At 39.4% G+C, this 20,000-nt stretch overlaps 1 protein-coding gene across 1 annotated transcript in view; it reads right to left on the minus strand.

The window, feature by feature from the left end:
• Positions 1–3,016: 3,016 nt before the first annotated feature.
• Positions 3,017–20,000, minus strand: part of LOC143021332 (uncharacterized) — a 54,922-nt gene continuing 37,938 nt past the window's right edge. The window contains exons 2-3 of the mRNA XM_076178739.1: positions 5,496–5,596; positions 3,017–4,510 (exon numbers count right to left, since the gene is read on the minus strand). Coding sequence (XP_076034854.1) covers positions 3,447–4,510; positions 5,496–5,596 — 1,165 coding nt within the window. The 3' untranslated portion in view covers positions 3,017–3,446. The remainder of the gene's footprint in view (positions 4,511–5,495; positions 5,597–20,000) is intronic.

Genomic DNA, 20,000 nt, shown 5'->3' on the forward strand with positions numbered 1-20,000 from the left:
CTCCTCTCTCGTTCCATCTTCTTTCCATACCCTTGGACTGAATAGGTTCTCTCCATTCCTCAATCTCGCACAATATCTTCCACCTCTTTCCCATTAACCTCCCCCTCTCCCTCCCTCCTCCCCCCTTTCCCCTACCTCCATCATCCTTTCGTTCCTCTCCCCCGGCACACCCTCAACCCTCAATTCTCCTCCTCAATCCCTTCTGCAGGCAAGATCCACGGTTAAAGGCTTTTGCCAATTGGCCCAGAATCCACGAGCCTGGCTATGCTGAATGGAGTTCGCTGCTGCTGGGAGGATGAGGAGGAGAGTGGGAAAGGAGGAATTCAAGAGGAAAGGTCCCCCCATACACACACTCGCATACTCGCACGCACAAACACATACACATATAAACACAAACACACATACACACACATGCGTACACATATACATACATATACATACACATATGCATACACACGCAAATACAAGCGCGCGCGCACACACACACACACGTACACACACACACACACACACACACACACACACACACACACACACACACACACACACACGTCTCGGTGGCGCTGTTGGTAGAGTTCCCGCCAGCCACTACGGCGGTCCGGGTTCGAAACCTACCCAGGGCTGAAATAATTTCAGTATCGCTGCGTTGCGAGTCGTTACTCGTACTCTCATGGGCGGGGAGTTGGGGATATGTGTGCGTGTGAGGTCACATCATTACCCATAGATCAGTCATACATGAGCTCTGAGCTCTCTTCCGGGAGGGAAACAGCTGTCGATCATGAATCCAACACGTGATCCAAGACCATGCTGAATCACAAGATTTCTTGCCCAATAAAGTTGGAGTGCCGGCTCACAATTTTCAGCCCTAGTCGAGGCTTGAACAGGGGTCGCTGAATTAGTGGCCGAGCTTGGTGCTACTACACCATCGAGCAGTGTGTGTGTGTGTGTGTGTGTGTGTGTGTGTGTGTGTGTGTCTGTGTGTGTGTGTGTGTGTGTGTGTGTGTGTGTGTATCTGTGTGTGTATCTGTGTGTGTGTGTGTATCTGTGTCTGTGTATAACGTACGCATTTTTCAACCTACACCAACTTTGCAATAAAAGTCAGCTGCTGCCATGGGTAAAAACTCGTTTTGTAAAGGAAATATTTCTAACATTTCTTTCCACATTCTCACCGACTTTCCTTCCTCACCTAAATCCAACGTAAATTCATTCTCCTATACTTTCTCTTGTCTTTCCCTCTGGTAGTTGTATTCCGAATTTGTCTCCACGTGTTCCTGTCCGTCACTTTTGAACTATAATGCCTCAGCAATTTTTTCACACTCTCTGTAAATGTTAAAAAAAAAATTAGTTTCGTATGATCTATACCCCAATCCCTCCCTTTCTCTCGCTGATTTATTTTGATCTCAAAGTGAACACTTTGTCTGCATCATCTCTTGATTTCTTTGGTTCTGTTAATTCTCACTAGCACACACACACACACACACACACACACACACACACACACACACACACACACACACACACACACACACACACACACACACACACACACACACATACACACAGTTACACACACACACACACACACACACACACACACACATACAGAGTCCTGAAACTGTGTATCTGTAACTTTCAAATTGTTACGATTTTTTCTTTTCTTTTCTTCTTTTTTCAAAACTCTCATTTCTCATGTTTATACTCGTATTTTTTCATATTTTCTATCGTTTTCTTTCTACAGAGTCCAGTAGTTCTCTTCTACATATTTGCTTATTTCATACAAGTGTCTTCTTTACACATCTTCCGTATAAACACATTTAAAATGCACATTCATCAATTGTATTTGTAAAAATGTTTTCATAAATTTACGTCCCTAGCTAACATTTACCCCTTTTAACACCAATACACATGTATTTCATTTTGTCAAGCTCCTTTACCTTTATGTTCATTTCCACTTCCCTTTATTCACTAAATTCTACCCTTTTAACACAAAATATTTTTGTGTTTAATTTTGTCAAGCTCCTTTACCTTGTATATTCCTTCCACTTTCAGTTTCTCAGTGAATTTTACCTTTTAACACAAAATATTTTTGTATTGCATTTTGTTAAGCTCCTTTACCTTGTATATTCATTCCACTTTCAGTTTCTCACTAAATTTTACCCTTTTAACACCAATATAATATTGCATTTTGTCAAGCTCCTTTACCTTGTCTATTCATTTCCACTTTCTTTTCCTGACTAACTTTTACCCTTTTAACATAGATTTATCTGTATTCCATTTTGTCTAGCTCCTTTTCTTTTATATTCATCTCCATTTCCCTTTGTTCTTTTGAACTGTTCAGCCCGACCGAAAGAACAATGATGCCGCCGGCCTCTTCCTATAGACTTGTTCCTCAGTCTCATCCTCTGTCTTTCATCCACTATCCAACAATGCCTCTTTCATTTCGCTTTCTTTCACGTGCATCCGCGCATCAACTTCCCTCCCCTTGTCGTTCTAATGGTGTGTTATTGGAAAGTGAAAAAGTGAAATGGGCTAAGCGACCTTGTCGTCACGCAACCAATGTTGCTAAAGTATCACAAACTTTTTTTTTTTTTTTTTTTTTGTAAATGACAAAGACATGAGCTGGTCTAGAGGAAGATTAGATGTTCAAATGTACTTACAAGCATATCTCAGTATTTGGTAGTATTGAAAATGTGTTAAAATTTGTATGACATACATGTGTGTGTGTATATATTTATATATATATATATATATATATAATATATATACATATATATATATATATATATATATTGCTTTAAATAGATGGGTTGCCTTATAACAAAACTGACTTATTCTCATGTCCTTTCTTAACCTATTACACACAGATCTCGCGTGCTGTCAACTTTAAGCGACTGTAAAATAAATTTCTGTATGCTTAGAAAGCATTACAAAAGAATCCTTTGTTATAGAAAAAAATAATAATTTGGAGTTTGATTAGATTTCTGATTTTGTGTGTCTGATACAGGACAGTCTGGACGACGATTTCTTTGGTCAATAGGCAGTAAACTTATGAAAGTCTATTTGATTTTAGATTTTTTAATCAGTCTTACAATGAATGCATTCCAATTCGAGTATAAAGACATAGTTTAGATGATGTTTTTCTATCCATACATTGATATATATATGTATACACGTGTGTGTGTGTGTGTGTGTGTGTGTGTGTGTGCGTTTGTGTATGTATGTATGTATGTATGTATGTATATACGGCAGATTTTGCGACCAAACTTTTTAGAACGAAGAAAAAATAGAACAAAATAGTTAATTTGAAGTCCTTTATAGTTCAATGATTTAGTAAATCTGATGCAAAACCGTGCTGAGTTTAGATCATATCATGATATTTCAGTGTCTAACCTGATTCATAATAATGTGATTTTATTATTAACTAGTCAATTTTCAAAGACTATATTTCACTCAAGTCTCTTAAATGAACGAGCAATTGATTGTCGAAGTCTAAAGAACCAGGAAAGAAGACCTTCTTCCTCCGATTGTAGACTCGTTCCTCTTGAAGACTGCACTGGTTTAAGTTTCTTTATTTGCTGTCTCGTCCACTCCTCCCTGATCCATTCGACCTGCCAGCTCCAGTCAACCTCACCATTCGACCTGGTATGCTTTTGCATGTCCCGACTGTGTCTTTTGTTGACTTGTATCTTCTCGTTGGTCTTTTGGCCAACCATTACAGGGAAAGGCTTGAACACGCCTAGAGAGAGGCATACGGCAAGGTGAGGCCTCAGCTCCTGCATTACATACTCCTGTCCCTCAGGATCACGACCAAAGGCAAGGGACACGCAGTTTGCAATAGCCAAGGGTCCACAGCTATGGCTATCTTCCTGGTGTTGGACCTGAACCCGCCTCACAGCGCCACGACCACCGTTCAAGTTCCAGACGATGTCCTTAACGTTCTGAGAACACTGTCCGGCTAAAGAATCATATACAAATACGTCGAAGGATCCAGAAGGTGCCTTGAGGTTTGAAATAGCGACCCAGTGTTTGCCAGGCACGTCGGGTGTGACACTGTTGTTAATTTCTGTCTTCACTACCTCATTTTTGGATACATTTATTGTTTTTATGGGCTTTGTCACCTCTGTTTCTGGCTTCATCGTGTTCACAACCTGAACTATCCGGGTATCGCTCGTCTCCAGAGGGGGCCAATACAGAGCGACGCGGCACGAATTGGTCGGCCGAAGATTCGGAAACTGCCGGGTTAGGGTAGCCATTGCTGCGTCAATCACAGTGTCATCTAGCCAACTCTCATCCAGAATCTGAAGGAGATGTCCCAAAGTGAGTCGAGGCTGACCTACAACGGGGTCACCCTTCAACCAAGTGTCACTTGGGTGAGTCAAACACGCTTCTACGTCCACTAAATGCTGACCTCGAAATGCAGTTTGGGATAATTCTAAGAAGCGTCGAAAGTTCCTGTCCAAGTTCTGAACCACATACTCTTCAGTTGCAGCTGGAGAACCCATTCTTCGACCTGTATAAGTGTTTTTATATTATTCTGGTACTCAAAGAATATGTCTAAGCAAAATTAATCACTAAGATTATTATTAAGAACATTTATGAAAAAAAAATTGTTAAAATCTCCACCATCTTGCTAACTTCTTCTGGCGTCTTGATTAAATATATCATGTCATCATCAGTTTTGTAATGTACTTACCTGTAGTTGATTACATTGCTACCATGCATTTAATGAAGCTCTACTAAGCAAAAAATCGTACTAATAAAGGCTCGGTCCTTACATTTGGTGTTCTTTTTGGTAGACTTATCGGCAACTTTCAATTTCATAACAAATTCTTAATGTTAAAGAAAAATCTACCGTTGTCAACTGTAATTTCCTCTCTGTTCCTTTTGCTTCTTTTTGTTATCTTTAAAGTCTTTTCTTACTTTTGTTAATACCCCTTCAGGATAGCAGTTTAGTGCAAACTTTAGAAATATACTCTATCTCGTCCTCGAGAAAGTCTTTACTGCATATGCGGTATGCTCTTGGGAAGATGTTTATGACTATTCTACTCTTTATTTTATTATTTTGTCAGAGTAGTACTGAAAGATGTCTTCGTTGGTACTTTTTCTGTGGATCGAGAATGCGGCCTTGTATTCTTCCCTCCATATCACCGTGTCAAGGTAGGCCAACCTGTTTTCCGCCTCGTATTCCACTCTGAACTGAATGCCCTGTTTGACCTCTAATAACCTTCTCAATTTGTGTTCTAAATCAATAACAAGAACGTCATCCACATATCAAACCAGTTTGTGTTTTCACCCATCATGTTTATGAAATTATTCTTTTTTAAAACCTGTGTGTGTGTGTGTGTGTGTGTGTGTGTGTGTGTGTGTGTGTGTGTGTGTGTGTGTGTGTTTGTGCGCTCTCGTCCGTGTGTTTTTGTGTGTCCGTGTGTGGGGACGCATACTCGTATGTATAAATCTACAGCATCCACAACATTGTACCAGAGAATAAAACTTACTTGAAGCAGGGAGATGACTGGAGAATGACCTTTCCCTCGATGGTACCAGTTGTTTTATCCGGAAAGGTATGACAAAAGTCGTCCGGAGCAGAGATAGAACCCTGAAAGAAAGTAGTTCTGTAAGTCTTTATATGAAACAGGGAAGCCCTTACCCTCATCTTGAAGTAAAATGGTAAATATCGTATAAAGAATATTCACTGACACTATCTCTAGAATCTTTTATAACAGTGACTTATCGGAGAGATGACGCCTTTACGTTAGTGGCAAGGCTTAAGGATTCTAATGACTACAAGAGTTACGTTGATTAGATGCAAATATCGCCAGGGTCAATCATACTGATCAGGTGTTGTACGAAAGGTGAGATAGGCATCAGTTCGTATGCATTTATGGTCACAGGATCCACTGCTAACTGGCATGTACGGAAGTACTGTCCAAGCAGATCCATGTCTTAGATATCAAACAACTTAAACAAAATGAAGATCTATAGGCACAGCGTGAGAACCTTCGTAGGAGACCACAAACTAGAGATTTTGGTGGAGAACTGGAGGATATCAGGCGAGATATCGTGGGACTAAACAAGGACTGAAGACAAGCTCGTGAAACTACGAGACAGTTGCCATTTCTCTACTTAAGAGGAAAGATTCGGTGAAATACAACTATCGCTTAATCCAGTGCTTTCCAACCGGAGTATTTTCATATTATCCAGGGACAAAATTTTGTTACACTGATGTTGAATCAACAAAATACTGACAAACTAGAATTTAGATTTTCTAATAAGGGTGCCGGGAACTTCTGAAAGGCTTGGCAAGGGTGCCTCAAGCCAGAAAAGGTTAGGAACCACTGACTTAATCGATATGTTGCTGGTCACGTAGTAAAACTTTGGAGTGCATCAGAAAGGACAGCTTAGATTGTGACTGTGCTATGTAAAAGATACACTCTAGAAATAATTCGGGTTTATTAACCACCTTTCCAGATCTAAGACGAAAAAACTAAACCATATGAAGCATTAAACTAGGCAACAGGCTAGAGAAAATACACACTGGTAGACAGTGACTTTAACAGTAAATAAGGAAAATACGGCAGATAAACTACACCTTGGAAATTTTAAAGTATGTGAAAGAAATTGAGGTGAGATGATGTGAATTAACTAAAGAGAACTTCAGTAATAAATTAATCAACACTTCTTCTCAAAAGTGTGAAGTTTGTGAATAGACTTAGGATAAGTCAAAATGAACAGCAAAGAAAGAAATTGACTTCATATTAGGATTTGAGACCAACAGCATCAGCAATATTATTGTTATAAACGAAGCAAATGTAGTTGTGTTAGCGTGGTATGATTGTATATCATACCATTATTATTGCACATTGTACTGGTGTGTTGTTTATTTGGGGAATTATATGTTTCCCCCTCTTTATAAAATTGTCATATGTTTTGTTTGTTTTATTATTTATTGTAATTATGTGTAATCATTGTGTATATTGTAATTATATTGGATATCGCAAATGCGATGCATGTCTGTTCGCGCCAAATTGGCAGCTTGGCGTCATTTGGGAGCCAGCTCTCTTTGTTATCACACGCATTAGTTGTCAGTGGTATCAGAGATTACAGTGTACTTCCCACTATTTGACTTTCATTTCTTGTAGCCACCCGGTACATAGTTATTGAATGTAGAATAGTAGGTTACACAGCTAAATTCAAGCTCCGAGCTGAAATATAAACTAGTTAAGAAGAAAATAAGTCTGGTAAATGTAGCGGGTAACAAGAAGGAATCTACGTTGGAAAGTAAAAGCAGGGAGTATAAAAGATAAGTAAATAATTAGAGAAAAAAATCTAGCAAATGATCTAATAAAAATAAACTAAACATCAAATCCAGAAGAGATAAAATAGAGTAAAACTGGACAACATTGTCAATAAAAAGCAAAGATCAGAGAAGAGAAAGGGAAAAATAGAACATATAGAGGGAACTACTGGGATGTCAATTAAAATAATCCCAGTAGACTAGATTTTAGGAGAATGCTGATCATTTGTTTAAAAGATATTGAAGCTTTTATTAAATATAAAGACAGACTTGTGAAAAGAGTAGAAATTTTTCACTCCTTAAACACCAACATTCTGTCAGGAAACTCATCTGTAGACGTTAGTAATGCTCCAGAAATTACAAGTGAAGAAATAATGTTCGACCTTTAAAAGTATGAAACGAGAAAAATACATGAGGAATATAGCACATCAATAGATGTTCTGAAATACATTGAAAAATTTTGTTCACTGTAGATAAGCTCATCCATATACCCAATGTACACATGAGGAAAGAGTTCCTTAATCATAGTGCAATGATATAGCGATCTCGCTTTACAAGACGAGGAACCAAAAAGACCTTAGTAATTACTAACGGCATGATTTACTAAATGAATAAATGTAAAATAAAAACAAACAGGTTATGAATGCAGATACTTCATTATAGACAATATGCAGACAATGAGTCAGTTCATCGATATCACATTATACAGTCAACTTAGTATAATCGAAGGAAAACATCAAGTCTGTTACGTGGAAAAAAGTAAATAGATAAATAAGTAAAAAAAATTAATAAGTAGATTAGATAAATGAATAAATAAATAGATCAATAATCAAATAGATAAAGAAATAGATGAATGAATAGGTTATGTAAATAAATAGATGAATAATTAAATGGATAAGTAAATAATTAAGTAAATTAATAAATCAAGTGTATAGATAAATAGATGAATAAACCATAGATAAATGTATAAACAAATAAGTAAATGAATAAATCAATAGATAAACAAGTATTTAGATATATAGATAAATAACCAAACAATAAATAGATAAATAGATACATAAACAAATTAGTAAACTGTCCAATCATGACGTACGGCGATGAGATATGACCTCTGAATATTGCACAAGAGAGGAAAATTATATTGGAGGAAATATGAATGCTACGATAAATGTGTGGGGTGATTCACAAAGACCTGATGAGGAACATGTTTTATCCTTCAACTGCTACCAGGTAATCTTGTACTACCTGCTATATAGTCGAATTGTCTGTGACTAAACAGACACCTCCACTGGTCACCCGCCAGTGAGGAGGGTGTGTTGGACACCCAGATGGAGGAAAAAGAAAACCATCATAAGGGCGGAGGAATTCTTTGAGTCACTGGCCATCCAACCCCGTTATAGGTCACTCACGTGTTTGCCGTGCGTGGCATCCCTGCAGGGCCTGGAGACGGGAGGCTGAGTGATATCTCAGTGCCGTGGTTGCAATGAGTTGTCACCCTGGGATTAGCAACACGCCTTTACTCAAGCCAGGACAGGTGGCCCCTCTTGGCTTGGAGAGGCAAATCGGTTTGGCTATTTGACTTGAATATTTGAGTCAGGCACGCCCTGAGCCTAACAACTACCGCCTGGGCCGAAACCGCACGGTCGACGGTTGTTTTCCTCTATAGTCAAGGTGGTGGGTCCATATTCCCCCTGTGACCCCTGGGACTGTTGAGTTAATATATATATACCCAAATCCTAGTCTCCCCTCGTTGGACTCGGTGTTGGATGGAAGCATGGGAGGGTGAATTATAAGCATATGTAAGAGTACATGATAATTATACTGGACACCTATGGTAGGGGACGGACTTGCAGCCTACTCCCGTTAGATTCACCAAGCCCGTTGTGCGGGTTGCCGGGGTGTTGCAAATGAGGCACAAACACATCGAGCTAGGCCCGTTGTGAACCTTCCATTGGCTCTCCGTGTGGGTGCCTGGAACATTCGTTCTCTCTCGCAGGACGACTGACTACACATTATCGGGGAGCTCAGAAAGCTTGAATTGGATAAAGTGGCTCTCTTAGAGGTGAAAAGACCAATCAATGGCGAAATCTGTGGTGAGGTTTACACCTACTTATAGTCAGGATAAACCTTGTGGGAGTAGGTGTAGGCATATCTAACATATCTAACAACAGCATATCTAACATATCTAACATATCTAACAACAGCATGCAGTTGTAAATTTACTCCATTTGATGAACGAATGATGCTGGTGAGGCTGAAGCACACCTTGGAATTCATCTCTTATTACAATATATGATCCTACTGAGGCGTATAATCTTGAAGAGAAGATATTCTATGCCAAGTTTGAATCTATAATTGACCAATGCTTGCAACTAAACACAATTGTTGCTTTGGGTGATTTCAATGGGGTTTCTGGCACCGAAAGTCTATATTGCCCCCCATGATTCTGGAGTCAGGAACATGAACAGTTCTTTCCCTCTGAACTTTGCAAAGTCGAGGAGCCTGAGGATTGGTGGTTCCTGGTTTCAGAGACCAGAGCCACACCTATGAGATGGTATAGTAATGCCAGAGAAGAGATTCCAGTGATATGGACATGTAATGAGAAGGGAAAGCGATTTTGTGTACAAGCGAGTTTTAAAGATGGAAATACATAGGTGGAGGAGAAGAAGGTGAAGGAACACTGTCCAAAACCTGTGTGAAAAGTAAATTGACGAAAACAGAGTGCAAGAGTGGAGAAGATGAAAATGGCTTATACGGAACAGCGGCCCTAGTTAAAGATGAAAAAGCTGAGAATGAAGAGAAATCAACTAATCGAGTAGAACACTAAGTACAATAAACTTTTGTGTTTATGTATTTTAGATTACAAAAAGACTTTCAAATGGTAGAACAAATGAATGTATTTTAAGGGGTCTGCAGAACATTTATGCAAAAAGCACTGTTGTTTATCTGCATAAAAATAGAGGGAAAAATCAAGATCGAGAGATATGTCAGGAAAATGAAAATTTCGCCCAAGCTATTTCGAGTTGGCTTTAAAGGGATTTTCAAAGAGGAAAATTAATAAATGTTTTTATGTTTTATTTATGATACTTATGGACGACATTTTTCTCATTTCTGAATCAAAAGACCTGTAAGATATACTGAGTGATCAAAAATATCACTGTAGATTCAGAATAGAATAAGATTACAGTATAACCAAAACAATGTTCAATTCAAAAGTTGAAAATTAAGCAATTGTAATCACAGTAAGATTGTTAAAGAAGTTGAAGTGTATATTTAGGCTAACAATTATGAATATTATTCAATATTCACAATTTCTACCCTATGTATACGCATCAGTTATGATCTAAGGATATGATACTTGGAAACTGATGAGGGTAATCTAGACAAAGCTGAGTGCACAGAGAGGAAAGGAGAGGGCAAAACTGATTATAATGCTGTAAGACAATAAGAGAGTAAATTGAAAAAGAGAACAGACAGAAGTGAAAGTTAGTGAGGAGGTGATAATTGGGGAAGAAATTAGACTGGGTAGGGAGACGTGAGATGGGACAAACGTGTTACAGACTGGACGCCTCGAAGTAGGAAGCGTGGAAATGACCAGACAGTTTCTGTAAAGATGAGATAGAGAAATTTGTAAAAATGATGTGGCACAGGTTTGTGCAGTTGTGACGCGTGGAAAAGACGGAAAATTTTGTAGTTCAGCAATGGACTCCGAATTAATGAGTGATTAATTGAATGACTGATTGATTGGCTGATTGATAATGATAAAAACACCAAGACTATAACTGTCAGTAAATAATTAATGAGCATAGCATGACCACATAAGCCTAAGTCCTTAATGAATGAACATAGTAAGCATAACGAGTGCAGAAGCCCTGAAGACATTTATAGCACTAAAGCATAATACTTGAGCATTATGCTGTGCTTAATATAAAAAATGGGCGCGTTCCTGGATGCGTTCCTTTGAGCGTTCCTTGGTATATTCCGCTTTACTTTTGTTTGCGGTTAGTGCACTGTGGGGGGTTATGCAGATTTATGGGATAGGAGGAAAGCTTTTGGGAGCTGTCAAGAGTTTTTATGAGAGTAGTAGAGCATGTGTTAGGATTAGAAATGGAGAGAGTGAGTGGTTTGAATAAAGGTGGGACTTCGTCAAGGATGCGTTATGTCGCCCTGGCTGTTCAACTTATACATGGATGGGGTGGTGCGAGAGGTGAATGCTAGGGTAGTGAGTCGGGGATTGGAGATGGTTAAAGAAAATGGAGAAAAGTGGGAGGTGAGCCAGCTGTTGTTTGCGGACGACACTGCGCTTGTGGCAGGGTCAGAGGAGGGATTGAGGAAGCTGGTGGCAGAGTTTGAGAGAGTATGTGATAGAAGAAAGCTAAAGATAAATGTGGGTAAAAGTAAGGTGATGAGATGTACAAGGGGTGAAAGTGGCAGTAGACTGGAAGTGAACATTAAGGGAGAGCGACTGGAGGAAGTGGATAGTTTTAGATACTTGGGTGCAAGTGTAGCAGGAAAAGGTGGAGTGAAGGTGGAGGTAGAATGTAGATTGAGAGAAGCGAGTAAATGCCTTGGTGGTTTAAAGAGTGTAATGAGGAATAGCCATTTGGGAATGGATGCGAAAGGAGACTGTATGAAGGAGTGATTGTGCCCACAGCAGTGTATGGGGCAGAAACGTGGAAAATATGATAAGAGAGAAGGAGTTTGAATGTTTTTGAGATGAGGTGTCTGAGAAGTATGGTGGGGGTTACTAGGATGGATAGAGTGAGAAATGAGGAGGTGAGGAGGAGAACAGGGGTGAAAAAGGATTTGGGAGATAGGGTTGATGAAAGAATATTAGGATGGTTTGGACACATGGAAAGAATGAGTGAAGAAAGACTAGTAAAAGAGGTATGGAAGGCAGATGTGGAGGGAGTGAACATGAGGGGACGTCCTAGGATGAGGTGGATGGATGGGGTGAAGGGGGCTTTGGGGAAGAGGGGAATGTCTGTTGAGGAAGGAAGGGAGAGGACGGAAGACAGAGGTGAGTGGAGAATGGTTGTATATGGATGATGATGTGACTGCATGAGGAGAAATGGGTGGGGGGTGGGGGTAGTATGTGTGAGTAAATTTTGACGAAGCCCGAAGGGATTTCTCCCCGTCCTCGCCTTATATGCAAAGGGGGACGGAGAGGGGGGGGTCGCCGATTAAATGAAGCGGCCTTGCTGTGGATGTACTGTGTCTTGCGACACTGCTTCTGACCCAGGGCGGTGGGCAGGGTGCAGGGATGACCCGTCATCCAGGAGGTGCTCAGATGAGAGGAAGGGTGGGAGGGGTGTGGAGTGTATTTAGGGATGAAATGGGTGGGAGTGTTTTTATGCCTTTCCCTTTTTGGCTACCTCCCTTGGAAGGGGGAAAAAGCCTTGGTGTATGTATGTATATGTATGCTCCCAAACTATTAAAGCAATAGAGGTGCCGGTATAGTATGTGGCCTACCTTTTGGATGTGGCCTACGAAATTTTTCTGTGTTATAGTATGTGGCCTACCGGATTTTTATTCCGGTATGAACCTGTCTCTTAAGCTTTAATAGTTTGGAAGCGCTATCCGCGGCCAAACTAAAGCGGATCGCACCGAGGAACGCATATAGGAACGCGCCCAGTTCTGCTTATTATATACAGTAACATTCTGTGTAATGGATACAACAAGGTGTACAAAGGAGAAACAGATCATAGAATAACCAAGAAGAGAAAAGAACACAAGTAAGACATAAAAAAGTAATGATATAAGCAACTCCAGTAGAATATAGGGACCTCGTATATACGTCAGTAAAGCTAAGAACGATAGGAATATTTCATGTGTTGAGCCAAGACAGGAGCAATGAAAGATAAAAAAAATAGATAACCTGACAGCTCGCAGAAAGGCCAGAAACGAGACGATCATTACTCTCTCTCTGTGTGTGTGTGTGTGTGTGTGTGTGTGTGTGTGTGTGTGTGTGTGTGTGTGTGTGTGTGTGTGTGTGTGTGTTTCACCTTGGTTTCACCTTGGTTTCACCTTGGTTTCACCTTGGTTTCACCTTGGTTTCACCTTGGTTTCACCTTGGTTTCACCTTGGTTTCACCTTGGTTTCACCTTGGTTTCACCTTGGTTTCACCTTGGTCTTTCGAGTCCAACACAGCTATTTCCCTCCCATGTGTGTGTGTGTGTGTGTGTGTGTGTGTGTGTGTGTGTGTGTGTGTGTGTGTGTGTGTGTGTGTGCGTGCGTGTGTGTGTGTGTGTTTCACCTTGGTTTCACCTTGGTCTTTCGAGTCCAACACAGCTATTTCCCTCCCGTGTGTGTGTGTGTGTGTGTGTGTGTGTGTGTGTATTAGTGTGTGTGTGTGTGTATTAGTGTGTGTGTGTGTGTGTATTAGTGTGTGCGTATTACCGTGTCTGTATTAGTGTGTGTGTGTGTATTAGTGTGTGTGTGTGTGTGTGTATTAGTGTGTGTGTGTGTGTGTGTGTGTGTATTAGTGTGTGTGTGTGTGTGTGTGTGTATTAGTGTGTGTGTGTGTGTGTGTATTAGTGTGTGTGTGTATTAGTGTGTGTGTGTATTTGTGTGTGTGTGTGTATTAGTGTGTGTGTGTGTATTAGTGTGTGTGTGTGTGTGTGTGTGTGTGTGTGAGAGAGAGAGAGAGAGAGAGAGAGAGAGAGAGAGAGAGAGAGAGAGAGAGAGAGAGAGAGAGAATATGTGTTTGTGGGTGTGTCAGTGTGTGTGTTAGTGTGTATTGTGTTTGGGTGTGTTAATGTGTGTGTGTGTGTTTGTGAGTATATATGTTTGTGGGTGTCTTGTGCGTGCGTTTTTTATTTGTGAGATTCAAACAACATAGAGACTATAATACTTTCTATGAAAGACCTATAAAACCATACAAATGATGATAACGGTTTATTTCTAATTGAGATGAGGTGATATATCTTGCAATGTATGCATTGGAAAAGATCTTATTGTTCTTGATTTCCCTTGTTTAAAAATGGCGTCCACATTTATCAAGAGAGACTGTAGGCTTTATTTTAAAATTATATATTGAAATTTCTAGAGAATTAGACAATTTCTCACTCTAACAAAAAGCTCTTGAATTACTGTTCCTATAAACGAATGTTAAGATTATGAATATCAATTCTTAGGTTTGTCACAGATTTAGGACTCTTGTAGTTATTTATAATTTCAAAAATAAAAGATTTCCGCGAAGTTACTAGTTATGCTCGTATGGCCATTTTTGAAAACAAAGAAATCCAAAGACCTTTGAAGATTAAATTTTGTCGTGTGTGTGTGCGAGATATTTCATTAATATCTTTTTCATATTAATAAAGAATGATTTACTGATGTATTGAGATTTTAGTACCTTCAGTTTATCACTTATAGTTTGAAAAAATAGACACGCTTACCTTTTCTATGAGAACTTTCCTTGAGCTGTGCTCACCGAACCGTTATATTATAGGAGATGTGACGTCATGTCGTCAGCATACGAGACCAAGTCGTTTCGATCACTGTTTAGGAAATTGCTTACCTGTAATAAATATTACCTATGAGAGATTTTCTTAATTGTTGATGTGCTTATTCATATTGTTCATATTTTATTGAATTGGCTGTTTCTTAGTTTATTTCATTTTATTTATTTTTTATTAAATGTTTGTTTCACAAACTACAGACAGGAAGTGCAACATTTCTTTACCAATTCCAATGAGCTACCTACACATCTGTTGCTGATATAGTGAATTAAGAAAATAATCTTACAGTTAAAGTAATATTGAAAATAAAAGAAAAATCGAGAGCTTGTGAAAAGTGAAAATATTGAGTCTAATAAAATATAAGTTGGTGAGCTTTTATCGAATGTAATAAATTGACCAGAAACGTTGGTCATTAGATACCGTAAGGAAATAAGACCATACCAAGTTGTGAAGTTTATATGTTCTCCAATTAATTGAAACTGTAGTCATATATGTTGGGGTGTTCGCTTCAGTCGATTCTTGAAATCAATGACAGAAGTGATATGAACTACCATCTTTACATAGCATTTGTGATTAAAAAAAAAAAAACAAGTTGTAGATTTTCTTCAAACCCTTTGAAATATTCCTGTTAATTTTCGCTGGTGATATTAAACGTCGTTTACACGCCGCTGCTTTTATTCGCTTTGAACAAGCGGCTTAATTCGCTTGCGACTAAAACCATGAATTCGCAGCGTCTGTTTGACGCTGCGACAAAGTTAAACATGTTCACTTTTATCGCTCGCGTCTAGCGTGTCACAGAACTGGGCGCGTTCCTCAGTGCGTTCCCATATGCGTTCCCCTGTGCGTTCCGCTTCAGTTTGGCCGCGGTTAGCGTTCCCAAACTATTAAAGCTAGGTGCCGTTATAGTATGTGGCCTACCAATTTTTTTTTTTTTTTTTTATATTATGTGGCTCTTATTTCGGTACGAACCTGTCTATTAAGCTTTAATAGCTTGAGAGCGCTAACCGCGGCCAAACTAGAGCGAAACGCACCGAGTAACGGACCTAGGAACACACCGAGTAACGAACCTAGGAACGCACCGAGAAACGCTCCCAGGCTACACGTACAATCACAGCCATTACAAGACACCCAAAAATTTGAAAAACTAATTCACACCATGCATAAAACCATACCAAACCGAAATAAGCTACTGTGATGAGTCACGGATCCTGCGTCGTCCTTGAGGAGATGGCCCCGTGGTCCTCAAGTGTACAACAAGCGGTCGACAGAAGCTTTGGGTGAATGAACTCGTGGTCGCGTGAGAATCTTCTGCAAGAAAAAGGTGATCGAGCGAGTCTCTGAATCAACAAATGAGGGACTGCGTTCCCAAGTGCCCGGGTGAACTTCACAAGATTACAGAAGTGGATGAAAATGAGTATATTAACATAAAAGTAAATGAATGAATGAGGTACCGGGTGACGAGGAAAGATGATCTAAGGAAATATTATGCAAGTGTAGATTTATGAATTTGATGATGTGTGTGTGTTCTTATGTGCGTATGTGTACGTGTGTGTGTGTGTGTGTGTGTGTGTGTGTGTGTGTGTGTGTGTGTGTGTGTGTGCTTGTGTGTGCTTGTGTTAGTGTGTGTGTGTGTGCTTGTGTGTGCTTGTGTTAGTGTGTGTGTGTGCTATTGTGAACGTGTGTGTACGTGTGTGTGCTAATGTGAATGTGTGTGTGTACGTGTGTGCTAATGTGAATGTGTGTGTGTGTGTGTGTGTGTGTGTGTGTTTGTGTGTGTGTGTGTGTATGTGTGTGTGTGTGCATCGTGTACCCTATATATTCATGATCACAAAGTGTTCCATCTTGGTTTAGCTTGCATGAGCATTTGTGTACAGGGATACTTAGTTTCTGTTTGTCCTCTTCTGAAAGCTTATTGTATTTCCATAGTGTATGATTAATCTTAAGGTGTCCTCATCGCTATTGGATTCCAGTTCCTGCAAATAATATTAAGCCAATTATATATATATATATATATATTATATATAATATATATATATATATATAATTTTTTCAGAAAGACGTGGTGTTCTGATAGAAAGACGAACTGAAACAAAGTGATGTTGTATACAGGTGATCAAGATAACAAAACAAAGACAGACATAAGAAACACGACACAAACACTATCACGAGAATAGACATTTTGCCCACAGAACTGGGAAAGAGAAATATTCACCACGAGTAAATGCGATATAGAAATAACTCGTAACGACCTGAATTTCATGACCAAAAATTATTATATAGAAATTAAAAATCTTTTCAGTTATTAATAAGATAATCGCCTAGCAATTAACATACAACAGAATATGGCCACTTGTATGTGTATTTATTTATGTGTGTGTGTATGTACGTATGTATGTATCCATGTATGTATGTGCATTACATGTATGCATGTATGTATGTACATTATATGTATGTATGTGTGCATTACATGTATGTATGTTCATTATATGTATGCCTGTATGTATATATGTATGTGTGTGTGTATGAATGTATGTATGTTTGTACGTGTGCATTTCCCTCTCTCTGTAAATGAATAATTACAAACATTAAATATATACTTAGAGAAATTGTATTGATTATGTCTTAATAATGAACACTAGGTTTTCATACCTGGATAATTTCTATATTCATTCTCTCTCTCTCTCTCTCTCTCTATATATATATATATATATATATATAGAGAGAGAGAGAGAGAGAGAGAGAGAGAGATATCTGTATATATATATATAATATCTTTATCCAGTAGTCAGAAATATGAACACAAAAATTATCAGTTGTCAACACCTCAAGAGAGACATTGTTATTATAACAACCCCACTAGGCTTAAGAAACAAAACATACATTCAAGACTCTTAAACAGCATGAACTCGTCTCAATGATTTTACAACGAAAATAAAACTTACTTCAGGGGATGAATACCTGCGAGAACATAGTCGAGGTTACACAGATGGGCGAAGAACCGCTGTTGACAGGGTAGACAGACGCCCAGGGTAGACAGACGCCCAGGGTAGACAGACGCCCAGGGTAGACAGACGCCCAGAGTAGACAGACGCCCAGAGTAGACAGACGCCCAAAGTAGACAGAAGCCCACAGTAGACAGAAGCCCAGCGATTTAAGCAGCGGTGTGCAGGTAATGTAGAAGCCCTTACCTGCGGCACTACTACTTAGACCACGAGACGTAACGCCGAGGAAGGGGTGGGCTCCCCTCGTTCGGCACCGGCGTAAGTTGAGGACGCAGTGTCGTTGCATCGATATGGGCGTATCTTGGATGCGGTGCAGTAGCGGTGTGCAGGTAATGTAGAAGCCCTTACCTGCGGCACTACTACTTAGACCACGAGACGTAACGCCGAGGAAGGGGTGGGCTCCCTTCGTTCGGCACCGACGTAAGTCGAGGACGCAGTGTCGTTGCATCGATATGGGCGTATCTTGGATGTGGTGTAGTTTTGGTCGTCTTCTGTCAGAATGGACGTAACTCGGGAACATAATGTGGTTTGAGTTCTGTCCTTGGTCGACATAGATGTAACTCGGGACCCCTGTAATATGTCCAATTGGGATTATCCTGGGGATGTTGTATGAGCTGATCTCTCGTAATTCGGTGCGACGATTTGCTAATTGATTTCTGGTAGCTTCACTAGATCCGAGGGCTTAGTATTGGTTCCGTTCTGGTGGTGTAGGTTTAATTACAGGCCTACAAGTTATGGCCCGTATTCTTCACACCTGCTACGACCTTAGGGTTGTGGTGTGGTTTCAGAATATGGATTTAGATCAGCCAAAATATTTGGGATGACCTGTAATGATGCGTTAGGATAGCCCAAGTGTATTCTATCATTCACAGCACCCTTTGGGGTAAAAAAAAAGAAAAAAGAAAAAAAAAAGAAAGACGTCAATTCCTAATTCAAACTCGATTTTGATATCTTACCATTAAGGTCATAATTGATAAACTGCGAGTCCGGGCAAGGCGTGGGTTGCCTCTTGGAAAATAGGTTTTCATTGACATGTTTTGGAGGACAGATGGATTCCAAAGTTCGTAGGCAGTCTTGTGTTTATTTTCATACAATGAAAGGGGCCACGGTACGTAATTGGTTTATTTTTGTTTTAAAATTTTAACAATTATCAGACACATTTGGAATAATGACAGTATGTAACCAATCAGATGACACATAGGAAGAACACAAAACAGTCACCGGAATTGGGAATGTGGCTGTAATTACATGATCTACCAAACACTGTGGCAAATTTTATGTGTATACATATTATACATATATAATATATATATATACTTATGTGCATACAGATGTACATGTATGCGTAATATATATATATTATGTATGTACTGTATAGTTGAGTAGTCCATACTTACAGGTAGAAGGAAAGAATTCAAGACAAGTTTTTAATCTAAAGTTATGGGCATAGCCCTTCTAAAGAGATGGTGCAGAAGTCTCGAACTAACATGTGCTTCTATATTTGGATCATCCCGGTGGCCATCGTACCAGTACCTCACCCCTATCATGTCCTAGCCATTGTCAGCCTATCCCCGTGTCTCAATCCGTTTCTGAAAGATATTGCTTGGGTCACCCAGAAGAGCAAACCTCTATTTTTGGTTGGCTTATTAATACACATTCGCGCTGCCGCCATTGTTTTTCTCATCCTTTTATTTAAACCCTGTTATATTTCTGATGCGTCCTCTCATCTTGGTAAGTGTGAATGTAGATCTACGTGGTAACCATGGCATTCGATGTTCGGTTGTATTTCAAGTCTACTTTGTGCCTCGTAATTCTTCTTGTCCAGATTCCACGTCCAGGTTTACCAATATATGTCTTCAGACAGCCACTGTACAGAATTTGATACATTACGCTAATTAAAAGAAAATAATTTTCTTGCTTAACATATCACTTTTCTCACCGATGCTGTGGCAATGTACAAACATGAAAAAATAATTATTAAGGATGGTCATTCCATTGGATTTGGTGACTGTTATATATTCAGTTTTCTTTGTTCCATTGGCTTTCATTATATCTATGGTTTTTCAACTGTAACGAAATACCTTCAAGCTACTTCAGTCTTCCGAATGCTTGTTTAACGTATCTAAATTCACCTTTCAGATGTTCTTGCCTAAATGTCCTAATTGCATGTGGAAAGAACCCTAGTACAGTCCCAGTCTTAGTTCTGATATCATGTCCCGAAAGGTAATGAATAAAATAAACTCT

Source organism: Oratosquilla oratoria, chromosome 42 (genome assembly GCF_046742065.1).
Source record: "Oratosquilla oratoria isolate Oo_2021 chromosome 42, ASM4674206v1, whole genome shotgun sequence".
Lineage (NCBI taxonomy): Eukaryota > Metazoa > Arthropoda > Malacostraca > Stomatopoda > Squillidae > Oratosquilla > Oratosquilla oratoria.